Below are 20,321 nucleotides of genomic sequence, written 5' to 3'. Positions count from 1 at the left end.
CAAAATCACTAGTTTTGGGGAAGTTTTGTTCAGAGATCAGGGGCTCCATTTACAATTCTATGGCTTCACCCCAAAGCAAAGTGGTGCCCAACCTGGTGATAACAAGGGGGTAGCTTCAGCCCAAGATAGGAAAAGAGGAGACGGGAACACCTAACTACTTTAAATTAATCCAAATCTTCAGGGCCTAATGAGCTGCACTCAAGGGTACTAGAGCAGGCATGTCCAACTCTCATGAGACGGTGATCAACTCCCACTATACAGTATATAAACTGTCAGTGATCTACCCATTGGAGGAAGGAAGATCCAAAGTTGTTGAGCTTCTTGCCGGGAGGCTTCACCAAAGTTGTTAAGCTTCTATTGAGGTGCATTCGCCAAAGTTGTTGAGCTTTTTTTGTTTTTTGTTTCATTTTTGGGGCGATCAATCAGGATCACACGATTGACTAGGATTGACCAGGGATGCCCCGCGATCAACCAGTAGATCGCAATCAGCAGGTTGGACATGCCTGTATTAGAGGGATTGCAAGCTTCGTGGATCAGGGGAATGCTGTAGATGTACAGTGGTACCTCGCGTTACATACGCTTCAGGTTACATACGCGTCAGGTTACAGACTCCGCTAACCCAGAAATATTACCTCGGGTTAAGAACTTTGCTTCAGGATGAGAACAGAAATCGTGCAGCAGCGGCACAGCGGCAGAAGGCCCCATTAGCGAAAGTGGTGCTTCAGGTTAAGAACAGACCTCCAGAACGAATTAAGTTCTTAACCTGAGGTACAACTGTATATTAATTTCAGTAAGGCTTTTGACAAAGTCCCCCATGATATTCTTGTGAAGAAGCTTGTAAAATGTGGGCTGGAAGAGGTAACCGTTAGGTGGATTTGTAGCTGCTTGAACCAAAAGAGTTGCTCACTAATGATTCCTCTTCATCCTAGAAAAAAATGGCAAGTGGGGAATCTTTATAAACCACTTGGATGAAGAAATTTAGGGGATGCTCATCCAATTTCAGATGACACCAAACGGGGGGGGGGGTAGCTAATGCTGCAGAGACAGAATTGGAATTCAAAATAACCTGAACAGATTGGAGAACTGGGCTCAAGCTAATAAAATGAATTTCAATAGGGACAAATATAAGGTTCTACACTGAGGCAGGAAGAACCAGCTGCACAAATATAAGATGAGAACATCTGGCTTTCTAATAGTATGTGTGAAAATGATCTAGGGGTCTTGGTGGACCACAAGCTGAACATGAATCAACAGTGTGATGCAGCAGCAGCAAAAACAAAAACAAAAAAACTAGTGCCATTCTAGGCTGCATGAACAGAAGTCTAATGTCCAGTTCAAGGGAAGTAATAGTACCACTCTGTTCTGCCTTGCCATCTGCAGTATTGTGTCCAATTCTGGGCACCACAATTTACAAACGATATTGACAAGCTGGAACATGTGATGAGGAGGGCGACCAAGATTATCATGGGTCTGGAAACCAAGCCTCACAAGGAACGCTTGAAAAAAGGAGACTGAGAAGAGATATGATAGTCCTCTTCAAATATCTAAAGGGCTGTCACATGGAAGGTGGAGCAAGCTTGTTTTCTCCTGCTTCAGAGGGTAGGACCTGAACTAATGGATTCAAGTTACAAGAAAGGAGATTCCGAGCAAATCTCAGGAAGAACTTTATGACACTTAGAGCTGTTCAACCATGGAACGGCCTCCCTCGGAAAGTGGTGGACTCTCCTTCATTGGAGGTTTCTAAGCAGAGGTTGGATGGCCATCTGTCATGGATGCATTAGTTGAGATCTCTACATTGCAGTTGGACTAGATGATCCTTGGGGTACCTTCCAACTGTACAATTCTATGATTTTATGAGTATGCATGTAGCAGGACCTCCCAATGCCCTTCTTGTCACATTAATCCCTTGGGTCACCCTCTGCCCCAAAGCCCACCTGACAAAGCACAAGGGGTAACAGTAAAAAGTGAGCATTGCAAAAGTCCCCATGCACAAATGTAAGCACTTGGGGGCAGGGCGGGGGGGGAGTGTACAAATGTTATTTTCATCTTTGCCTACAAGAGGGAAGCTCTGTGATGGGAGCACTATGTTAAATGAGAGCTCTCCCCCCCCCCCGAATATTTTCATATGAGCTCTAAGAATTGAAGTGGCATTGACTGCAGGGAGCTAAGCCATAGTATGGGGATGAGGGCAGCAGTTGGGGTAGAAGATCTGCTCTTCTGGCCAGTGTACTCCTTTTGCTTTTAAAACTGAACTCACCCACTGCTTCCTTCATTTTGAATGACTGGGTCAGTTTTGAGTGGATAAACACTCACAACTGCTGCCATCTGGTCTAGATAAGACTTCAAAAAAAGGAAATGGCCAATTAAAGTTGTCCCCATCCTCCTCCCTGCTGATTTCTACAAGGGCAACAATGAGCTTAATATGGAGAAGGCTGACAGCCAGTGCCACTGGCCAGACTGGTTGTTAGTACAAAGACAGGCAGGTGAAGGCTGGCTGAAGGCAGATTGATTGTGGGGCAGTGCCCCATTTACCCCACTGTCCCCACAGTCTGCAATGTGGAAAAGAGGGGGCGAGGACATACAAACAAGTCTTGAATTGCAGGGTTGAATTGCCTTGTGGTGAATCTTTCATAACCTAGCTGAAGAGCCAGGATCCTTTCCATCTTCCGTGTGGTTTGAAGAGATCTGTGCTGCAGATCTGCTCCATGAAAATGTAAGGTACACTTTTAAAACTATGCTCATTTTACTTTTCACAAATCTGGGGTATTAGTTTTTGCATCTCTGCTCCATTTCATTTGAAGTTAGGGAGAGGGAATCACATGGAGGGGTACTTTTAACATATTCAGAAAGGAAAATCCTGACATGTTGCCAATTAGTTTGCTTTTATCAAGAAAGAGCAGTTATATCATCATGACGTGGCAAAATTATTACAGCAAACTAAATGGAAATAATCAATGGAAAATTAAGCTCTGCTCTACTGTGGGGTCAAATCAGGATAAAGCAGCCTATACTGAAGGAAGTTGGGAGTTGTCTCTTCTGCAAGTATTGCCCTAGGGCCTAGGTAGGCAGTCTGAAAATTTTACAGGCAGAAAGTCTGAAATTCATTTCCATAGCTTCACTTGTTCCTTACTTAGTGTTCCTTCCTGGTGTAATTTAGAGGCTTTTACATATCCCTGTGTTTGGCATCATGGATAAGTCTGTAAATGTGGGTTAAAACAAAGAGCTGCCTCACTCTTATATTGGTGAGTCACCAGTCCATGTATGCCAATGTGAGACATCCTCGAAAGAACCATACATTTTGAGCTAATTCAGTATAAGTTCTAAAAGAGATACAACAAGAAAATTAAATCCTGCAATTCAAGATTTGACTTCTGTGAGTGGCAGAAATTTCCCAAGGACTCAGGCTAGGAATGGAGGAGAAAGTCGACACAGTTCACATTTAAAGACAAAGCTACCTAATTTGCACCTTCTGAAAGAATACATGGACCAACACAGTCATCTTTTGAATTTGCTCAACTTCAAATTTTGCAATGCAGGTTTCCAGCTCAGTAATATTTTCATTTATTTTATTTTGTTAAATTTATATACCACTAGATTTGGGTGGGACCTCAAAGTGGTTTACAAAAAGATAAAACAATAAAATCAAGAAAAGATTATAGCCATACTTTAAAAATACAAAGGTTAAAATACTAAAACAAAATTACTTCAGCTTCCTAAGTATCTGGGTAGACTTTTCTAAACAAAAGTGTTTTTAGCAGGCATCAAAAAGTAATGTGTGTGAGGGTATAGTGTGCATAAAAATGTATACATTCGTGAAAATAATATAAAATTTGTGTTGCATTAGGTGGCTTTGCTAAAATGTGGATATTGGGCAAAACTGCATACAAGCATGTGTATGCTAAGAGAAATCTGCACTAAAATGAAGATGAATTTTCACATACACAGATACATATACAGCAGCCATTTTTTGACTGGTGTCCAAGGTACTTCCTAAAAATTCCAAATACAGTGGTACCTCGGGTTACATACGCTTCAGGTTACAGACTCCACTAACTCAGAAATAGTACCTTGGGTTAAGAACTTTGCTTCAGGATGAGAACAGAAATCGTGCTCTGGCAGCGCGGCGGCAGCAGGAGGCCCCATTAGCTAAAGTGGTGTCTCAGGTTAAGAACAGACCTCCAGAACAAATTAAGTTCTTAACCCAAGGTACCACTGTATACCCAGTGGCGACCACTGTTTTCAGGCCCATGCAGAGGGTGGGGGAAAGCTGGGTACACTTACCCTGGACGTCAGAAGGCTAAGCTGGCCAGTGGGCCCTGCCATGGCCTGGCTGCTTTTTTGTTTGAGTTTATAACTTTATTCTATCAAGACTCCTGCCCATTTATTTAGAAGTTACAATACAACTTTGTTCACTGACATATATTGTTCAGGTTCCTGAAGACCCCATGGATTTTGGAGCAGCAGCAAATATAGAGGGGAGGGGGTAGGTAAACACAGCATGGAGGTGGGTGGTAGTGTAAATTGCCCTCTCCCTAGTCATTAGATCAGTTATTTGATCAGCAGTGAGGGGGCAATAACACCCCACATCTGTTCTTCATGGAGCAGTTGAGGAAGGGTGCTGTGTGTGTTTGTGTCTGCCTATGCGCATCAAACCTCTCCATTCTTAAGGAAATCAGCCCTGAGTGCTCACTGGAAGGACAGATCGTGAAGCTGAGGCTCCAATACTTTGGCCACCTCATGAGAAGAGAAGACTCCCTGGAAAAGACCCTGATGTTGGGAAAGATGGAGGGCACAAGGAGAAGGGGATGAAAGAGGATGAGATGGATGGATAGTGTTCGCGAAGCTACCAGCATAAGTTTGACCAAACTGCGGGAGGCAGTGGAAGACAGGGGTGCCTGGCGTGCTCTGGTCCATGGGATCACAAAGAGTCGGACACGACTAAACGACTAAACAACAACAACAACATGCACATCTTGTGTTGGTGTGAGACTGAGAGAGAACATGCCTGTCTGTGATGACCATACTGACCATTGGCATGTGACTCCTGTATGATGCAGCCCTCACACCCAAAAAAGGTAGTCACCCATGGACATTAACAAGCCAAGTCCACGACATGTGCAGTCTCATCCTACATGTGTTTATAGTCAATAGAGCCTACTTCCAAGGACGGACATATAGGCTTCCTATCCTATTCTACAGAGTGAAGCACTATTACAATATTCTGTAAATTATATATATCTGGAGCTTATGCATCATGTATATTTGTATTTTACATATTTAAATACAGCTTGGAAGATGATATCTGAACATAAGGAAAACCCATCAATGCTTTTTCACCCTGAACAGTCTGCTTCTCCTCTCAGTTACGTTAGATTTATGCTGGAACCAGCTGATAAGATTGACTCTGATTTATGCTGAGAAGTGAAAGGCAATTCAGTTGAGTGTGATGCTGCTGATCTACCAGTAGCAGTTGTAAAATTGCCTATGGTTACAGGATTATTTCTATGGAAACACTTGAGTTTAATCAGAGCTGCTTCTGAACTAAATGTCTCAAAAATAGGTGTTAGTACATTATTTAAAATACTTGCACAGTTTCTTGTCACCTGTGTTTTAAAACACACACACATATACACACTTTGGCCTAGAAACTTCACAATGGTTTGACTCGAGTGCTTGACAAGAACAAGAACTACATAGGAGAGGCCTGTGACTCTGGTGTTGAAAAGTTTGCTAGCAATTAAATAATTTTAGTCACAAATTATTGCAGTTCTCAGTACACAGGAACCTAAGAAGCTTTCTTATAGTGTGTGGGGCCATTGTTTCGTCTAGTGCAGAACTGTCTACATTGACTGGCAGCTGATCTCCAGGTTTCTGGCCAGGAATCTCAGCCCTACCTGGAGATGCTGGAGATTGAACCTGGAGCTTTCTGCATACAAATCAGATGCTCCACCACTGAGCTATGGCCTTTCCTGTACTCACAAACACTGCAGTGTATACCATATGCAAGAAAAGCTTAGCTTGTGCAATGTTGACTTGGAGCTGTTTTGGCTCATTCTGAGCTGGTTGTGCCTATATGTACACCATGGCAGACTTAATTTGGCTTGTGGTATATCACGACAAAACATCTCAGTTGTAGGGTAGCAATAGGGTGCCCAAAGGTGAAGCTGGAACTAACTCAGCTCATAGCGGCACAGTCTTCTGGGCACTCAGTTCTGTCAGAGGAACAAACTAGAAATTCTGGAAAAGTTGCTAGTTTAGCTTGTGGGTGTTTGTATGTGCTCATGTCTTCTAGAAAATGTTTTCTGTCACAATGCTCATTAAGGCTCTGAAAAGGGCTCTAAGGCCTAAGCATAAACAGCCAGAGGAATGGAAAAGGCCTGAATCAGGCCAATGGTCCATCTTTTATGAATTTGCTGTATCCTCTTTCAAAGCCATCCAGTTTACCTATCTGAGTCTCAGGTGGCTCACAAGTCTAAGTAACAGGCTTCAGCTCACATTATACAGGACAATGGCCTGTTTGTTTAAATCTGGGTCTACCACAATCACATACGAGGAAGACATTGTGGAGTCTGATTTTACAGCAAAATATGTATGCTGGGAGGGGCCTATGGACACTCCTTCATGTCCTTGTTGTTGATTCCACGCCCAGCGTTTTCCTTCCAGCTAGGCAAGCTTCCTACATAGCAGCCCAGCATATATATGGGGGGGGGGCATCAGGCAAACGGGTGTGGTGGGATAGCCAGGTGCAAAAGAGGGTGGGGTCCTGCACCTTTAATAGTTCTGTAGAAGCAGGGATTTAAGCAGGTAAAGCTGCTGTTATGAAAACTACATCTGCTGAAATTCTTTACACACCTGTTAAAAACCAACCAACTAACCAACCCACAGGTCTTCTACTCTCCACTCTGTGACTAAGGAATATTTCAGTTCACACTAATAGATGTTCTGCCATCTCATGTAGTTTAAGCCAACCATCCCTGTTTGTTCCAGTGACCCCTATTAACCAGTGGCAGTTCCTGTTTTATGTAACCTGTCCCTGGAAAATTACTGTCCCTATTTTATTTTTGTTGGAGGGATGTCCTGTTAAATTTGTCAATGTAAGTTAAAGTGACCAGATAAAAATCAGACCAGGTTCCTGCACCTTTAATAGTTGTATTGAACTAAAGGAATTTTAGCAGCAGTGGCTTACGTGAGTAAGATACACACAATTGCATTTCCATTTCTACTTAATTATTATAGGTGCAAGAGTTCTGTCCTATTTTTCACACAAAGCCTTCATTAGGAGATGTACTTCCCTGATTATAATAGCAGCAGAAGATAAGAACCTGGTTACTAACAAATTTGCCAATGTCTGTTCATACTCAGTAACAGAACCAGAAAATCCAGGAACAGCTGAACTTGGATACGTGTCCCTAGAGGCCTGGAGCTCTGTTACATGCATACCTTGGAAGACTCCATTGGAAAGCCCCACTGAACTGAGGCTGTACGAACCTTTAAAAAGCACTCTAAAGAACAATAAGAACTGTAGTTTGCTAAGGGTGCTGGAAATGGTAGGTCTGTGAAGAATAAGCTACAGTTCACAGGATTCTTTTGGGGGGAGGGATGGAATGTGCTTTAAATACATGGTGTTTGCACAGCCTAAGTGCAACTTATTTTGAAATAAACATTTAATATGTGTTAGTATACTTTTACAATGTTTTGTGAACCACTCAAGAGGACTCATTAAAAATAAATAAGTAGAAAAAATATTGTCCATGTGTGTGTACGAAGTGTAAGGTTGTAGGTACTTGTTAGACTGTAAAGTATTATTATTATTATTGACAAAATTTCTAGACCGCCCTTCATCTAAGAATCACAAGAGTGGTTTACAATATAAAAACAAACAAATAACACAGCATAGTAACAAACATAACAATAATAACCCCCTGGATTAAAAAGGCCAAAGATTGTTTAATTAGCCAAAGGCCTGGGAAAAGGGGAATGTTTATGCCTGGCACCTAAATATATGTAACAAAGGTACCAGGCAAACCTCCTTGGGGATCGTGATCTGCAAGCAGGGAATCTTCTCTGCTGCCTTCACTGCCACTAGGCTAAATGATGAGCCCTCACCAGCATTCGATCGCATTCAACTGGAGTTTTCCTCCACTCACGTTCAGTTCGTCTCCCAGCTTGTTTCCTCACCATAAGCTCTGGACTATATCAGTGAGCCAAACGGGCTTCACTAAGCAGGACAGGGTGCTCAGGGTAGAATGTGTCAATAGCCAGAACTGTTTGGATGTTCCAGAGGTTAGCCAGGGTTTCGACAGGAGTGCCAATCATACCAGACTCTCGGATTGACGTGTGTTCCCATTTTGTTTTGTATAGATTTGTCTGGTATGCAAAACACATACAAATATTCTGGCACTCATCGGGGTGCTAATTACATTTAATTGATTTTCTTCTGCTTAGACAGGCACACACGTTAAATAAGCTCTAGAGAAGTTCTGTGCCTTTAAGATTGTAGAGAAAAGAAAATTCAACAGCTGTGGTTCTCCCTTTTTCTGCAGCATAGTGACAGGAAAACATCACCAGATTTATTTTTATGTTACTTTGTTAAGACTATTATCTCACTGTTTAGGGCCAAGCCCTCACAAAGCAGTTTACAAAAGAAGCAGCTAGGATCAAAACATTAATACAATACGGCAACTATAAGAAGATTAGGCATTCTATGTAACATTTGGGGCTGATTCACACATACAGGCATGTTTATTATTCGGATGTCTGCAGCATCAAGTGATGACTTGCCTTTGTGCAGGACCTATGACAAATCAAACACACCCCAGACAGAACTTTCATATCACTTCAAATTCAGCCTCCTTCCATTGGACATCTCAATGTGGTCAAGGGATCCAAAGATTTTATCATGCATGTGCATGGTAAACTGGGCTTTTACAATAATAAAAGCCCTCAAGAGGGACTAGATCTAGACCCTTGCTTCAAAAGTGACATTTTCCCTATCTTTTTCTCTCACATCCTGACCACATCAGCTAATGCTTGCATTTATAAACTAGTTATTTACTCTGTTGCTTCTTTCCCATAATTTAAAAGCTGGATAGGATGCATGTTCTGACAAGTGACATTTTCAATTAAATTTATTTTAAAATCTGCACTAGCTGTTCGTATAGATGCAAGAGTTAACAGTATATATGACAGAGAGGTCTATGCTACAAGTATTGAATTGTTTATAAGCCATGTCTCTTCCAGAGAACTCTGTGAGTGTGGTTCTAGGCAGGAGCAATCGTCAGCATCCTCAGATCTACTATTGCAAATAACAGGTGTCCTGGTAAAGTAATTAGTGACTCTCACTGGCCATGCTTGGACATCACTTTAAACCATAGGTTAGTGTGGTGAAAACAAGCCTAGGAAACCCTTGGACTTATATGGCCTCTTACCTCTAGTGGGTATGTGAGGAGGAGATTGGAAAGTTTTGTGCCTATTTTTGATTAAGTCAGTTTTAACATTACACCCTAACTTTAAATTGAGTTAATCTTAACTCTGGGCCTGAGCTCAGGATGACTATTCCAACCCACCCCCAGGCAATTTAGCATCAACTAATCTGTGAGGAAAAAAACCCAGAAGAGAGGGAAGGAAATCTCAAGGCTGGACTTTCACCTCTCCTCACCAGACAATCTTCCACCAGCTGCCCTGTGGGAATGATCTTGATGTGTTACAGACATGTTAATTTTTAATAATAATAATAATAATAATAATAATAATAATGGTAATTGAATGTTACTTGTAACCATCTTGGTAGGTTTTACATCCTAAAAGGCGAGATATAAATATTGTTATATACAATGAGTCCAGAAGGTCTGAAGATGTAACACCATTTCTGGGCCAACTGCACTAATGCCAATGGTGCTTCTGAGCACAATTCAAAGTGTTGGTATTAACCTTTAAGACCTGAAGCCATTTGGGTCCAAGTTACCCAAAGGACTGCCTGCATATGAATGACCCTGTCTGTGATCTAAGATCTGTTTGAGGTCATGCCAAGGTCAGAAGACAAGATGGTGGCAGCTAAGCAGTAGTTGAACTCTCTTCCAGATTACATTTGATTGGCTCCTTCCATTCTGGCATTCTATAAGCCCTTATTAATTTATTATTGTCTTGTGAGTTTAGGTGATCTAATTCAGTTTCTCTCACTGTGTTATTTGTCAGTATTCACTCAATGCTTCTTATTCTGCCTGATAGTCTACTGTTTTTATTTCTCTCTATGCATTGCTTTGGGAGAGCCTGGCCTTGAAAAGGAACAAATAAATAACCTGAATAAATGGAATAAGGTGCAGGAGCCATACTCCCTTTTGCCTCTGGCTACCCTAAATTTATGGACACTTTGAGTCAGATTAGAATTTTGTTAGCATTAATAGCTACTGAATGGTTAGAAAAACATTGATATGTTATAAGGTAGTTAACACCTGCAGTGATTCCTGCCAGTTTTTACAGTCACATTTTCCTATTTTTCAAAAGTGCTGTTGTTTCACCTGTTTCTTTAGGCAGCGGGGGTGGGGAGTAATCCTAAAAGGGGAAACAGATTGACTTGATCTGAAAGGGAAAACAAATAAATCATGTATTCATAGATTTCTGAGCAATAAAACTTGCAAATTAATAAAACATGTTAGAGCAAAAAAAAAGAGTGAAGGAATTGAATTTATTACAGCATCTTTAATCAATTTATCGCCTGATTTTGCTATTTTCCCATTCCCATAATAATATCTTATTTGTGGGCAGTATTTATTTAAGTTATGAGACGGGGTGCTCAGAGCTTCCTAGGATAGCTGGAGAGCTTTAAAGTTGCAGTGTTTTTAGAGGTACTTTAGAGAAGCCATCCTGCTTTCTGATTTAATCCCAGAATGTCCCACTTTTTCTTAGGATGTCCCTATTTTCATTGGAGAAATGTTGGATGGTATGGAGTTACCCAATTTCCGAGCCATCTGAAGGCAATCCTGCATAGGGAAGTTTTTAAAAAATGTTTTATGATTTTTTATATATGTTGGAAGCTGCCCAGTGTGGCTGGGGCAACCCAGTAAGATATGTGGGATATAAATAGTAAAATTATTGTGATGGAATGGGATGTCCCTATTTTCATCTGAGAAATAGTGAAGGGTATGTGAGCCTGGCAGAGGGAAAACAAGCCTCTAACAAATCATTTGACTTACCCTTTTTGCTAGTGTAACTTCCAATGGGTTTGGCATATTACTAAGCTGAAAGGAGTTTGGAATAGGAGTAAGTCTCCCCTGCCCAAAGCATCCTTTTTCCGTGCTTTACACTAGTCTCAGCTGAGAGTGCTTTGACTGAGCTGGAATGGAGGCATTATACCACTGTTATTTCTGGCTGAGCCAGGTTGAAGTAATTCAGTCAAGGCAGCCCCAGCTGATCCATTTATTCCCAATAGATATTGGGTTCATATTGGTCCCTTTAAAAGTGCAGCATTAAATAGTTATATTCTCCATTCCTTCATCTATTCTTTCCCTAATAGGGTTTTCCTTTCCCTGTGAATCTTGAGTATAGTGCAGCTGGAAAGTAAAAAGCTCTCTTCAACTTAAATGAGAAAAGAGGTCTCGACAAATTTGACAGAACAAGCATCCCACTCAGATACCTGAGGCAAATGAAAATCTAGAGCAAAAAGCTGTTTACAGCCCACACCCATGATTCCACAAGAAATATTCACTCTACAGACAAATATACCACAGGCATGAATGGGCATGAGGATTCTGTAAACTATCCAAATTGCAATTATTAACTGTTGTACAAAGGAAACAAGGAAGAATGCCAGTAAAGCTGCTGCTGTTGCCATTTTAAAATACAATGTAAGATGTAATGAAACAAATTTAATTTATCTCTGGTAAAGTTTTGTTTTTAAAGTGATTTGGCCACCATCAGCAGTTGCATATACTTTAAATAAATGTGCAATTTCTCAAGGGTGCTGGGAATTATTTCTTGTAAGTCCTTACTCCATGCCCACTGCCACATAACTACAGTTGTACCTTGGAAGTCGAAAAGAATCTGTTCTGGAAGTCCGTTCGACTTCTGAAATGTTCAACTTCCAACGTGCAGCTTATGATTGGCTGCAGGAAGCCACACCGGACATCCTGCTTCCAAAAGAACGTTTGAAAACTGGAACACTCACTTCCGGTTTTCGATCATTTGGGAGCCGAAACATACGAGTTCTGGGGTGTTCGAGAACTGAGGTACGACTGTACTGTTCTTCTATGTTTCCCTGGAGAGACAAAATCCCTATGAACTATAATGCCCTTACTTATTTAAATTGTCTTCCACACAGCATCATTGTACTAAATTACATGATTTATGGTCAAAAGCTTAGTGGTATATAAAACAACAGTGTCTCATATATTTTACATATTGATCTTACATCTTTATTCTAGCTAAAGTCCTACCTTCTAATGGCTACACAAGCCTTAGTAACTAGAACCTTTTTGCTAAAATCTAAAAAATGCTGTGCCCCAAAACCACAGACTACAAGCCTCCTTCTATGTGGTTCATTCAAATTAAATTCTGTTTTATGTGTAACTTTCAGCCTCAATGCTTCCTAGAAAGAGGTATTGCTGCTAGTATTTTATTCCTCCCTGTTCTCCTGCCAGCAAATACAAAGATTTAATGATCTATTTGTAGACTTTTCAGGTATCACAAGATCTAAACTGTTACTGCAGGCTAGGGCCATTAGAGCTGTTCCAAATTATTCTTACAGCCCATCAGAGTTTAGAAAGCTGCAAGGGAAAGCAGTGGAAAAGTTACTTCCTCCTTTATGGAAATGGGGGCAGGGAGAAAGACATTTCCACTTCCATTCATACATTCTTCTGCAATTACCATCCAGTTAGCACATGCACAAAGCCAATGAGGTGTAGTGACTAGAGTGTTAGACTAAGACCTGGAAGACTAGGGTTCAAATCCTGGGTGACCTTGGGCCGTTCACAGTCTCTCAGCCTAACCTACCTCACAGGGTTGTTGAGAGGATAAAAATGGGGAGGGAGAACGATGTATACCACCTCGAGTTCTTTGGCAGGATATAAATGTAATAATAAATAAAATTCCTGGTGATTAGCACTATTGGCCAACATTAGGGAAGCAATTATTTCGGATTAATGGAACTTCCTTCTGAGTTCTGAGCAAGTATGCAAAGAATCAGGCCGCACATTTTCAGGTCATAAGCTTGCTCATGCATGTTGCTCATATCTCTAAAAACAACATGGAAATAATTTCTACATGAGTTGGGAGGTGGTGAGCATGTAGAAACAGAAAATATGTCTTTCAGATTTTAATGTGTTGGCAGATATGAGTTTGGGTTCAGAAGAGGCGTGACTGAACCATTAACCAGTTACAGCAACTATATTTCATTTCTGATCACGCTTCAGAAAATGCTTACAAATCAATAGTAAGCTTGGGGAAGGAAGAACCCCAAGGTGTGACAATGCCAAAATAATTTGTCTATGGATTTAAGGGTTACAGATCAGCATTGTGATAGCCTGAAGGTTTTTAGTATTTGTTTTACAAAATGTGTACACAGAGCTAACCTGTTAAAACTAGAATCCTAAACACCCTTGCTACAGAGTAAGCCTGATTAAACTCAATGAGGCTAACTTTCAACTGTATATCTCTAGGATTGCCTGGCACTGCCACTGGCACTGCTACAATCCCAAGCAGAGTTAGGTGCTCCTAAAACCACTGCTTTCAATGGGCTTAGGCATGTTCTCACCTCTCGAAAAGGTACAGGCTTGAATACAAAGGCTGGTCCTTGACTATGTAGCAGAGGTGACACACATGCAACAAAATATTATATCCTGAAAAAGCTGACAGATAAATCCTGTTTTTAAATTATCATTATCATAACTTCTTCTCAAAAACCACTGTCTAAATGTGATTTACACATAAGAAAAAACAGTTAAAAGCACAAAAAATGATGAGCTATGGTGGCTCCTTCAACAGGAATAATGCAGAAGAGGTGACACACGTGAACAAAATGTTATATTCTGAAAAAAGTTGCTATACTAGTGAATCCTGTTTTATTACCATTCATTTATTAATCTCCTTCTAAACCAATGCAATTTTAAAAGTTTAAAACACGAAAAAACCAATATAAAAACTGACCATCTTCAATTTATAGACTAATGGAATTCTTTGCCCTTATGAGTGTCTCTAATGCAGGGCTAGGGAACCTTTTCCAGCCCATGGATAGAACCTTCCTACATCCAACATATGGAGCCTGCTGGAGGACACGTGCCAGTTCTGAGTGGGGCCAAAGGCCAAAAAACATTGGTGAAGCAAGACCACATTCCAGTCATACAAAATTGTGCACACATAGACACCTTAGCATCCTCAAGAGGCGTTGTCACAGTTTAAATACACTTTCCAGGTGAGCAAAAGCATGCAGTAGGACTTGGAATGGGTTTGGCTTAGGAAGAATCCTGGAAGGCCACATTTGTCCCCTGGGTCTGAGGCTCTCCCACCCCATCCTAAGGAGACGATCAATGGCTACTAGCCATGATGGTTATACTCTGCTTCCACAGGGGGAAGCCGTATCCTGAATATCAGTTGCTGGAAACCACAGGTGAGAGCTCTTGCGTTTGGGTCCTGCTTGCAGGTCTCCCACAGGCATCTGGGTGTTCAGTATGAGAACAGGATGACTGGAATAGATGGGCCGTTGGCTTAATCCAGCAAGCTCTTCATATGTTTGCCTCATATTACACAGAGCTGGTAAGTCTAGGTGACTTTTAAGCACTTGCTTTCTTATTAATTGTCTATTCTTCTAGTCAGTGCACCAGTCATTGAAAGAAAGTTCCAGTCAATAGACGTATAAAGAAGAATCAATTGTGCTTCCTTGCATCCACAGCCAAGTGTTTTTGGTTTTTGTTTTGCAGTGCTCCTTAAGTCATTTGTATTTGGCTGAATCACACCGATTGAGTTCAGAACTCAATATTTCGGATGCAGCACAAAGTTTGCTGATTTTTAAAGCATGCTAGTGTTATGAAGTATTTAATCAACACTGCAAAGTTGTTTAATATAATGTTAAAATGTTGCATATAATTAAAAGCTGATTTTGAGTCAGTTCACAAAACAAAAGGCTTATTTACTCACAAAAGTCTAAGGGCTTCCTTGAGTTCATCGGGCTGCTCTTGTGAAGACAACAAAATATTTCTGAAAAAAAGAAGAAAAAACTTGGTATAGTTAAAACATTACACAAAGTGATATATGTTGTTTTCAAAAGTGTGAATTGGGTAGGTACACCTTTAAATATGCATGGAATTGAATTTCTCCCCCATCCCTAAAAAGCAACAACAAAACCAAAACCAGAATTGGGCCAAATATATAATAAGCAGCATCTAATTCAGAGGTCATCACTCCTTGTGGAAAAGTGGACACACTTCAGATTTTGAGAGCGTGCTATGAGTAGCGTGGGGATGGGGACTGGCACAGCACAAATGGCTACTGTGAGGGGGGGCATAGCATAAAACAGAACAAGAGAGTTACAGATAGGTAGCCGTGTTGGTCTGCCATAGTCAAAACAAACAAAAAAAAAATTCCTTCCAGTAGCACCTTAAAGACCAACTAAGTTAGTTCTTGGTATGAGCTTTCGTGTGCATGCACACTTCTTCAGATATCTGAAGAAGTGTGCATGCACACGAAAGCTCATACCAAGAACTAACTTAGTTGGTCTTTAAAGAACAAGAGAGATCAGTCTTTGCTGCTCTCCCTTCACCCAGAAAACTGTAATGTTTACCACAGGAAGTTAGCTGTCTTGCTAGCCCTGATTTTGAAGATATAGCTGTTAAACAATACCTCTGTTTTCTTCAATGGCAGTCTTAAACTGAAGTCTGTTCTGCTATCCTGTACCCACTTACCTAGGAGTAAGCCCTATTAAACACAAAAACTTACTTCTGAAGTAGTCATGAGTACCCCCTACTGTACATTAACTCTACAGTGCAGTTAATTATTAATGAATGCTTGGACATCACCTTTTGCATCACAGGAGACATTAAGCTTCTTTGCAAAGTTTCCATATTTTGCATTTGCCATTTGGAGTGAAGATTCTTTAACATTCACCTGCACTTATTGTGTAGTAATATTTGCAGAAAATAACTGCTAGGAAGTTCCTGAACTCAGATGAATCCACCATAGGAATAATGCATTGTTGTTGTTGGGAAAAAGGAGCAAAGTACAGAGATTCCAAGGACCACAAGAAAATAAGAGTAAGCAGAAAAAGTTTACAAAAGTGGATGTGGGTGGGGAGACCCTAAGCTTAGGGTTTTCTGTGGCCTGGTGTTGAAATAGTTCACTTATCAATCTAACTTCACTAATAAACCAGGCATGAGCAGCTAGGCTGGCTAATTTCACTGAAATTGTTTAGAAGGCTATCAGTACATTTTGTTTCATAACTTACTTTCTAGGAGGGCTATAGAATAAGGTCCTACCTATCTGGACTATATATTTAAAGCAGAAACAATAATGGATTTCCCCAAAGAATCAGGGGGACTGTCATTGGTTCAGAAACCTCCGTTCTCCTCCAAGAGATAGAATTATCAGAATGGTATAACAGCCAGTCCCTCTTTCCAGGAAATTCTGGGAATGGTAGCTCTGTGAGTACAGTATAGGGGTCTCCTAATTCTCACTACCTATAATAAACTACAGTTCCCATGATTCTTTGACAGAAACCATTACCATTTAAAGTGGTCTGATACTGCTTTAAATGTATAGTACAGATGGGCCCCAACTTTTAAAATTATTTTTATTATAATTAAAGCTCAGATTCTGGGGCCCCTGCCTGCATGCAACAATGAAGGCAATGAAGGCCCACAGTTGCTGAGTTGGTGACCCCTAATCAAATCAACCAATCAGTCCCCTCATAAAAAGATTATCATTTCATTTAGAAGGTATTATGGGAGAAACACCAGTGGAATGCCAATTCTGAAACTCAAATATTAATTAGGAGGATTGTTCCTGATTACACTAGGATATCACATCAGTTTCATTTGTAGTTTGCCACATGTGCTGATGGCTCAATTGCCCGTTTCACTGTGTAGGAATGCAGCAAGAAGCTGTTACTAGTCATGTTTTCCAGTCACATACACCATTAAAGACATACACATACATGGATTCATCCTGACTTAGGAAATTTCTCTTTTGTGAAGTGCAGGATATAAGCAGCTGCCTTGGGGCGGGGTTTACATGTTCTGCAAGGACTGTTTCTTCACTTACTACGTAACCTATGAGTTGGAGTAGTAGACAAATTCATGGAAGATAATAAGGCTTTTAGCCATGGTGTCTCTGTTGGAAGCAATATCCCCGAATGCCAATTGCTGGGAATCACAAATAGAGTGTGTGCTGTTGCCCTCAGGTTCTGCTTTCATGTTTCCCATAGGCTCATAGAAATTTAATAAATTAATAATAATAATAATGTTTGGAATTGGAAATTGTTTCAGCTGGGCAATGCACTGAAGGGGTCACTGGCCTGCAACAGTGAGCTCCTCTTATGTTGTTAACTAAACCAACAACCAACCAAAGCAAATCATTGGCCCGCTTAAGATGTACAGTGGTACTTCGGGTTACATACACTTCACGTTACATACGCTTCAGGTTACAGGTTACGCTTCAGGTTACAGGCTAACTCAGAAATAGTGCTTCAGGTTAAGAACTTAGCTTCAGGATGAGAACAGAAATTGTGTTCCAGCGGCGCGGCGGCAGCAGGAGGCCCCAATACCTAAAGTGGTGCTTCAGGTTAAGAACAGTTTCAGGTTAAGTACAGACCTCTGGAACGAATTAAGTACCGTACTTAACTCGAGGTACCACTGTAATACTAAACCATGTGAATAATCAGAAGTGAACTGGTTTCATCCTGACCATATTTTGAGTTCTATCTAGTTTCAATCCCTAACAATAAACCTCTCACTTAATTTAAATCAGAAAGTGGGTGAGTCTAACTGTTTACTGTGTTCCATGGAGCTTAATTCCAAGTAAATGTGAATAGAATTGCTTCCAAAACTAAAAAACCACGGACAGATTTAGCTTACTTTTAGGCTTTCTCACATAGCTCTCTAAAACCAGCGCCGGTGGCAAAATAAGAAGTACGAAACAATTCTCCTGAGAAGCTGGGCTGTATAAAATTAAGGAAGGTACTTGTTCTCATTTAAAGTTCACAGCTTCTGCTGGAAGTCCAAAGTAGGTGAGTTAAGCATGATGGGAAACTCCTTCGCTTCAGAAACAACCCACTGATAATGGCTCCTTTCCTCTCTCTCCCCATCTCCCTTTAGTACGCACTCTCCTCTGAGGCAGCGAACGGGGCGCGCGTGCGAGGGGAGAAAGCTTCCAAGTCCTCTGTGAAAGGAAAACTACAACTCCCACAGTTCCCTCCAATTCCTCCTCAACCCTCTCTGCCTGCGGTGCATCACGGGACCTGTAGGCCGCGCCGCGGCGGCCCGCTTCTGAGACACCCGCGAACTACATCCCCCAGGCAGCCGCGAAGGAGAAGCGGCGTTGACGCAGGCGCGGTGGAGTGCGGACGGAAAAAGGGGGGCGTGGCCTCCGAGGCTTGCTGTCTCTGTGGCTCCCTGTGAGTGAGAGTGTGCGTGTGTGTCGGTTTCGGGTACAGTCGCCATTTAGCGCGGCGAGTTCCCCGGGGCTGGGAGAGGTGGCAGCGGGGAGGCCCATCCCCCACTCCCCTCAGGAGCCGCGAGCGAAAGGAGGACGGGAAGGAGCTGAGGCGGACGGGCGGGACGAGCTCGTCTTCCCTTCTTAGATTATAATATTTCTTCTGCCTCCTTCCCACACCCCGCCTCTCAGGCCAGCCACTCTCGCAGCGTGAGGCGCGCGGTGGCCTCCTCCTCCTCCGGGTGAGAGGAGCGAACGAGGGAAGGAGGGGCGGCGACGGCGGGAGTCCCGGCATCGTGTGAGGGGACGGAAGGCGACTCTCCGGCGGCGGCGGCGGCGGCTGGCTCTCTGACTGGACCGGACTCGAAGCAAGGAGCGGGCGGCGGGGCGAGGCAGAGCGCGCGCGGCCCCGACAGGGAAGGGCCTCGGCCAGCCCCGCACCCCACCCCGTCGGCTCGGGGCCTGCCGTGGGCTCCCGCCCGGCTCCTTCTCCGCCTTTCTCCTGCGACCCCCCCCCCCGCTCCTCATCGGATCCCTCCTCATCTTCGCCGCTGTTTGCTGCTCCATGTCGGCCCCGCTGCTCGGCCCCCCGCTGCAGCAGGATGGATGCGGACACTGACCGCCTGCCGCCGCCGGCCCAGCCCGCTCTGCTTCCACAGCAGCAGCAGCAACAGCCGTCGCCGCTGCTGCCTTTCCTCCTCGCGGTGAGGAGCCTCCGGGAGCCTCCACTGCCGCCGCCGCCGCTTTCGCCGCGAGAGCAGCTCCTCGGCGCGCTCCCCGCCTTGCATTGACCCTCCTCGAGTCAGCTGCTGTTGCTGCTGCAGCAGCGGCAGCTGCTGGTGTTGCTCCTGCCGCCGCGGCTCCCGCGCCTTCGCCGCGTTTCCCTCCTCCTCCGGCACCATGTCGGGGGGCGCTTCGGAGACTCCCCGCTTCCTGGCTCCTCCGCCGCCCCCGCCCAAGAACGGCTCCAGCTCGGACAGCTCCGTTGGTGAGAAGCTGGGGGTCGCCGCCGCTGCCACCGCTACCGCCGGCACCGGGGACCCCGAAGGCTCGGAAGGCAGCGGGGCCCGCATCGAGGAGTATCGCCGACGCCGCCACACCATGGACAAGGACAGCCGTGGCGCGGCCGCCACCGAGCACCGCTTTTTCCGCCGGAGTGTCATTTGCGACTCGAATGCGACCGCTCTGGAGCTTCCGCGGCTGCAGCCCGCAGCGCCTCCCCCTCCTGCAGCCGCCCGAGGGAGCATCCCGCCCGTGCTGGGCTCGCCGCCGGAGTCTGTCATCCAGGCAGCATGTGCTTCTGTCAGTGCTAGCCAGGCTCCCACGCTGCTCCTGCAGCAGGCACCCCCTCTGCCTCCACCCGCAGAGGGGCAGTCTGGTCAAGAGGCGTTGGTAACAAAGGACGTTGCCCCACTGCTGCTGTCCAAGGAGGATGGAACAGAGGTCACCCCACTGCCCCCTACCAGTACAGCGGGAACCACTGCCGTTTCTGCCCGGGATCTGCAAGAAGAGCGGACTAAACAGCAGGAAGATATTGAGGAGCTGGAGACCAAAGCTGTGGCCGTCTCCCCAGATGGCCGTTTTCTTAAGTTTGACATCGAGATTGGTAGAGGCTCCTTCAAGACTGTCTACAAGGGGCTGGACACGGAGACCACAGTGGAGGTTGCTTGGTGTGAGCTTCAGGTAAT

The 20,321-nt window shown here is 43.4% G+C and overlaps 2 protein-coding genes across 2 annotated transcripts in view; one reads left to right on the top strand and one right to left on the bottom strand.

Annotated features, from left to right (window-relative positions):
• The window catches only part of NINJ2 (ninjurin 2), a 104,529-nt gene extending 86,106 nt beyond the window's left edge, over positions 1-18,423 (bottom strand). Inside the window, exons 1-2 of the mRNA XM_079993201.1 lie at positions 18,057-18,423; positions 15,127-15,186 (exon numbers count right to left, since the gene is read on the bottom strand). The gene's annotated coding sequence lies outside the window, so the exon portion shown is untranslated. The remainder of the gene's footprint in view (positions 1-15,126; positions 15,187-18,056) is intronic.
• Positions 18,424-18,554: 131 nt separating this feature from the next.
• WNK1 (WNK lysine deficient protein kinase 1) overlaps positions 18,555-20,321 on the top strand; it is a 109,103-nt gene continuing 107,336 nt past the window's right edge. Inside the window, 1 exon segment of the mRNA XM_079992080.1 lies at positions 18,555-20,316. Within this exon segment, the coding sequence (XP_079848206.1) occupies positions 19,534-20,316 (783 nt within the window). The 5' untranslated portion in view covers positions 18,555-19,533.

The sequence above is a fragment of the Podarcis cretensis genome (genome assembly GCF_951804945.1).
Source record: "Podarcis cretensis genome assembly, chromosome: 10".
In the NCBI taxonomy this organism is placed as follows: domain Eukaryota; kingdom Metazoa; phylum Chordata; class Lepidosauria; order Squamata; family Lacertidae; genus Podarcis; species Podarcis cretensis.
Note: the sequence above shows the minus strand (reverse complement) of the source record. Positions and strands in the feature narration are given on the sequence as shown.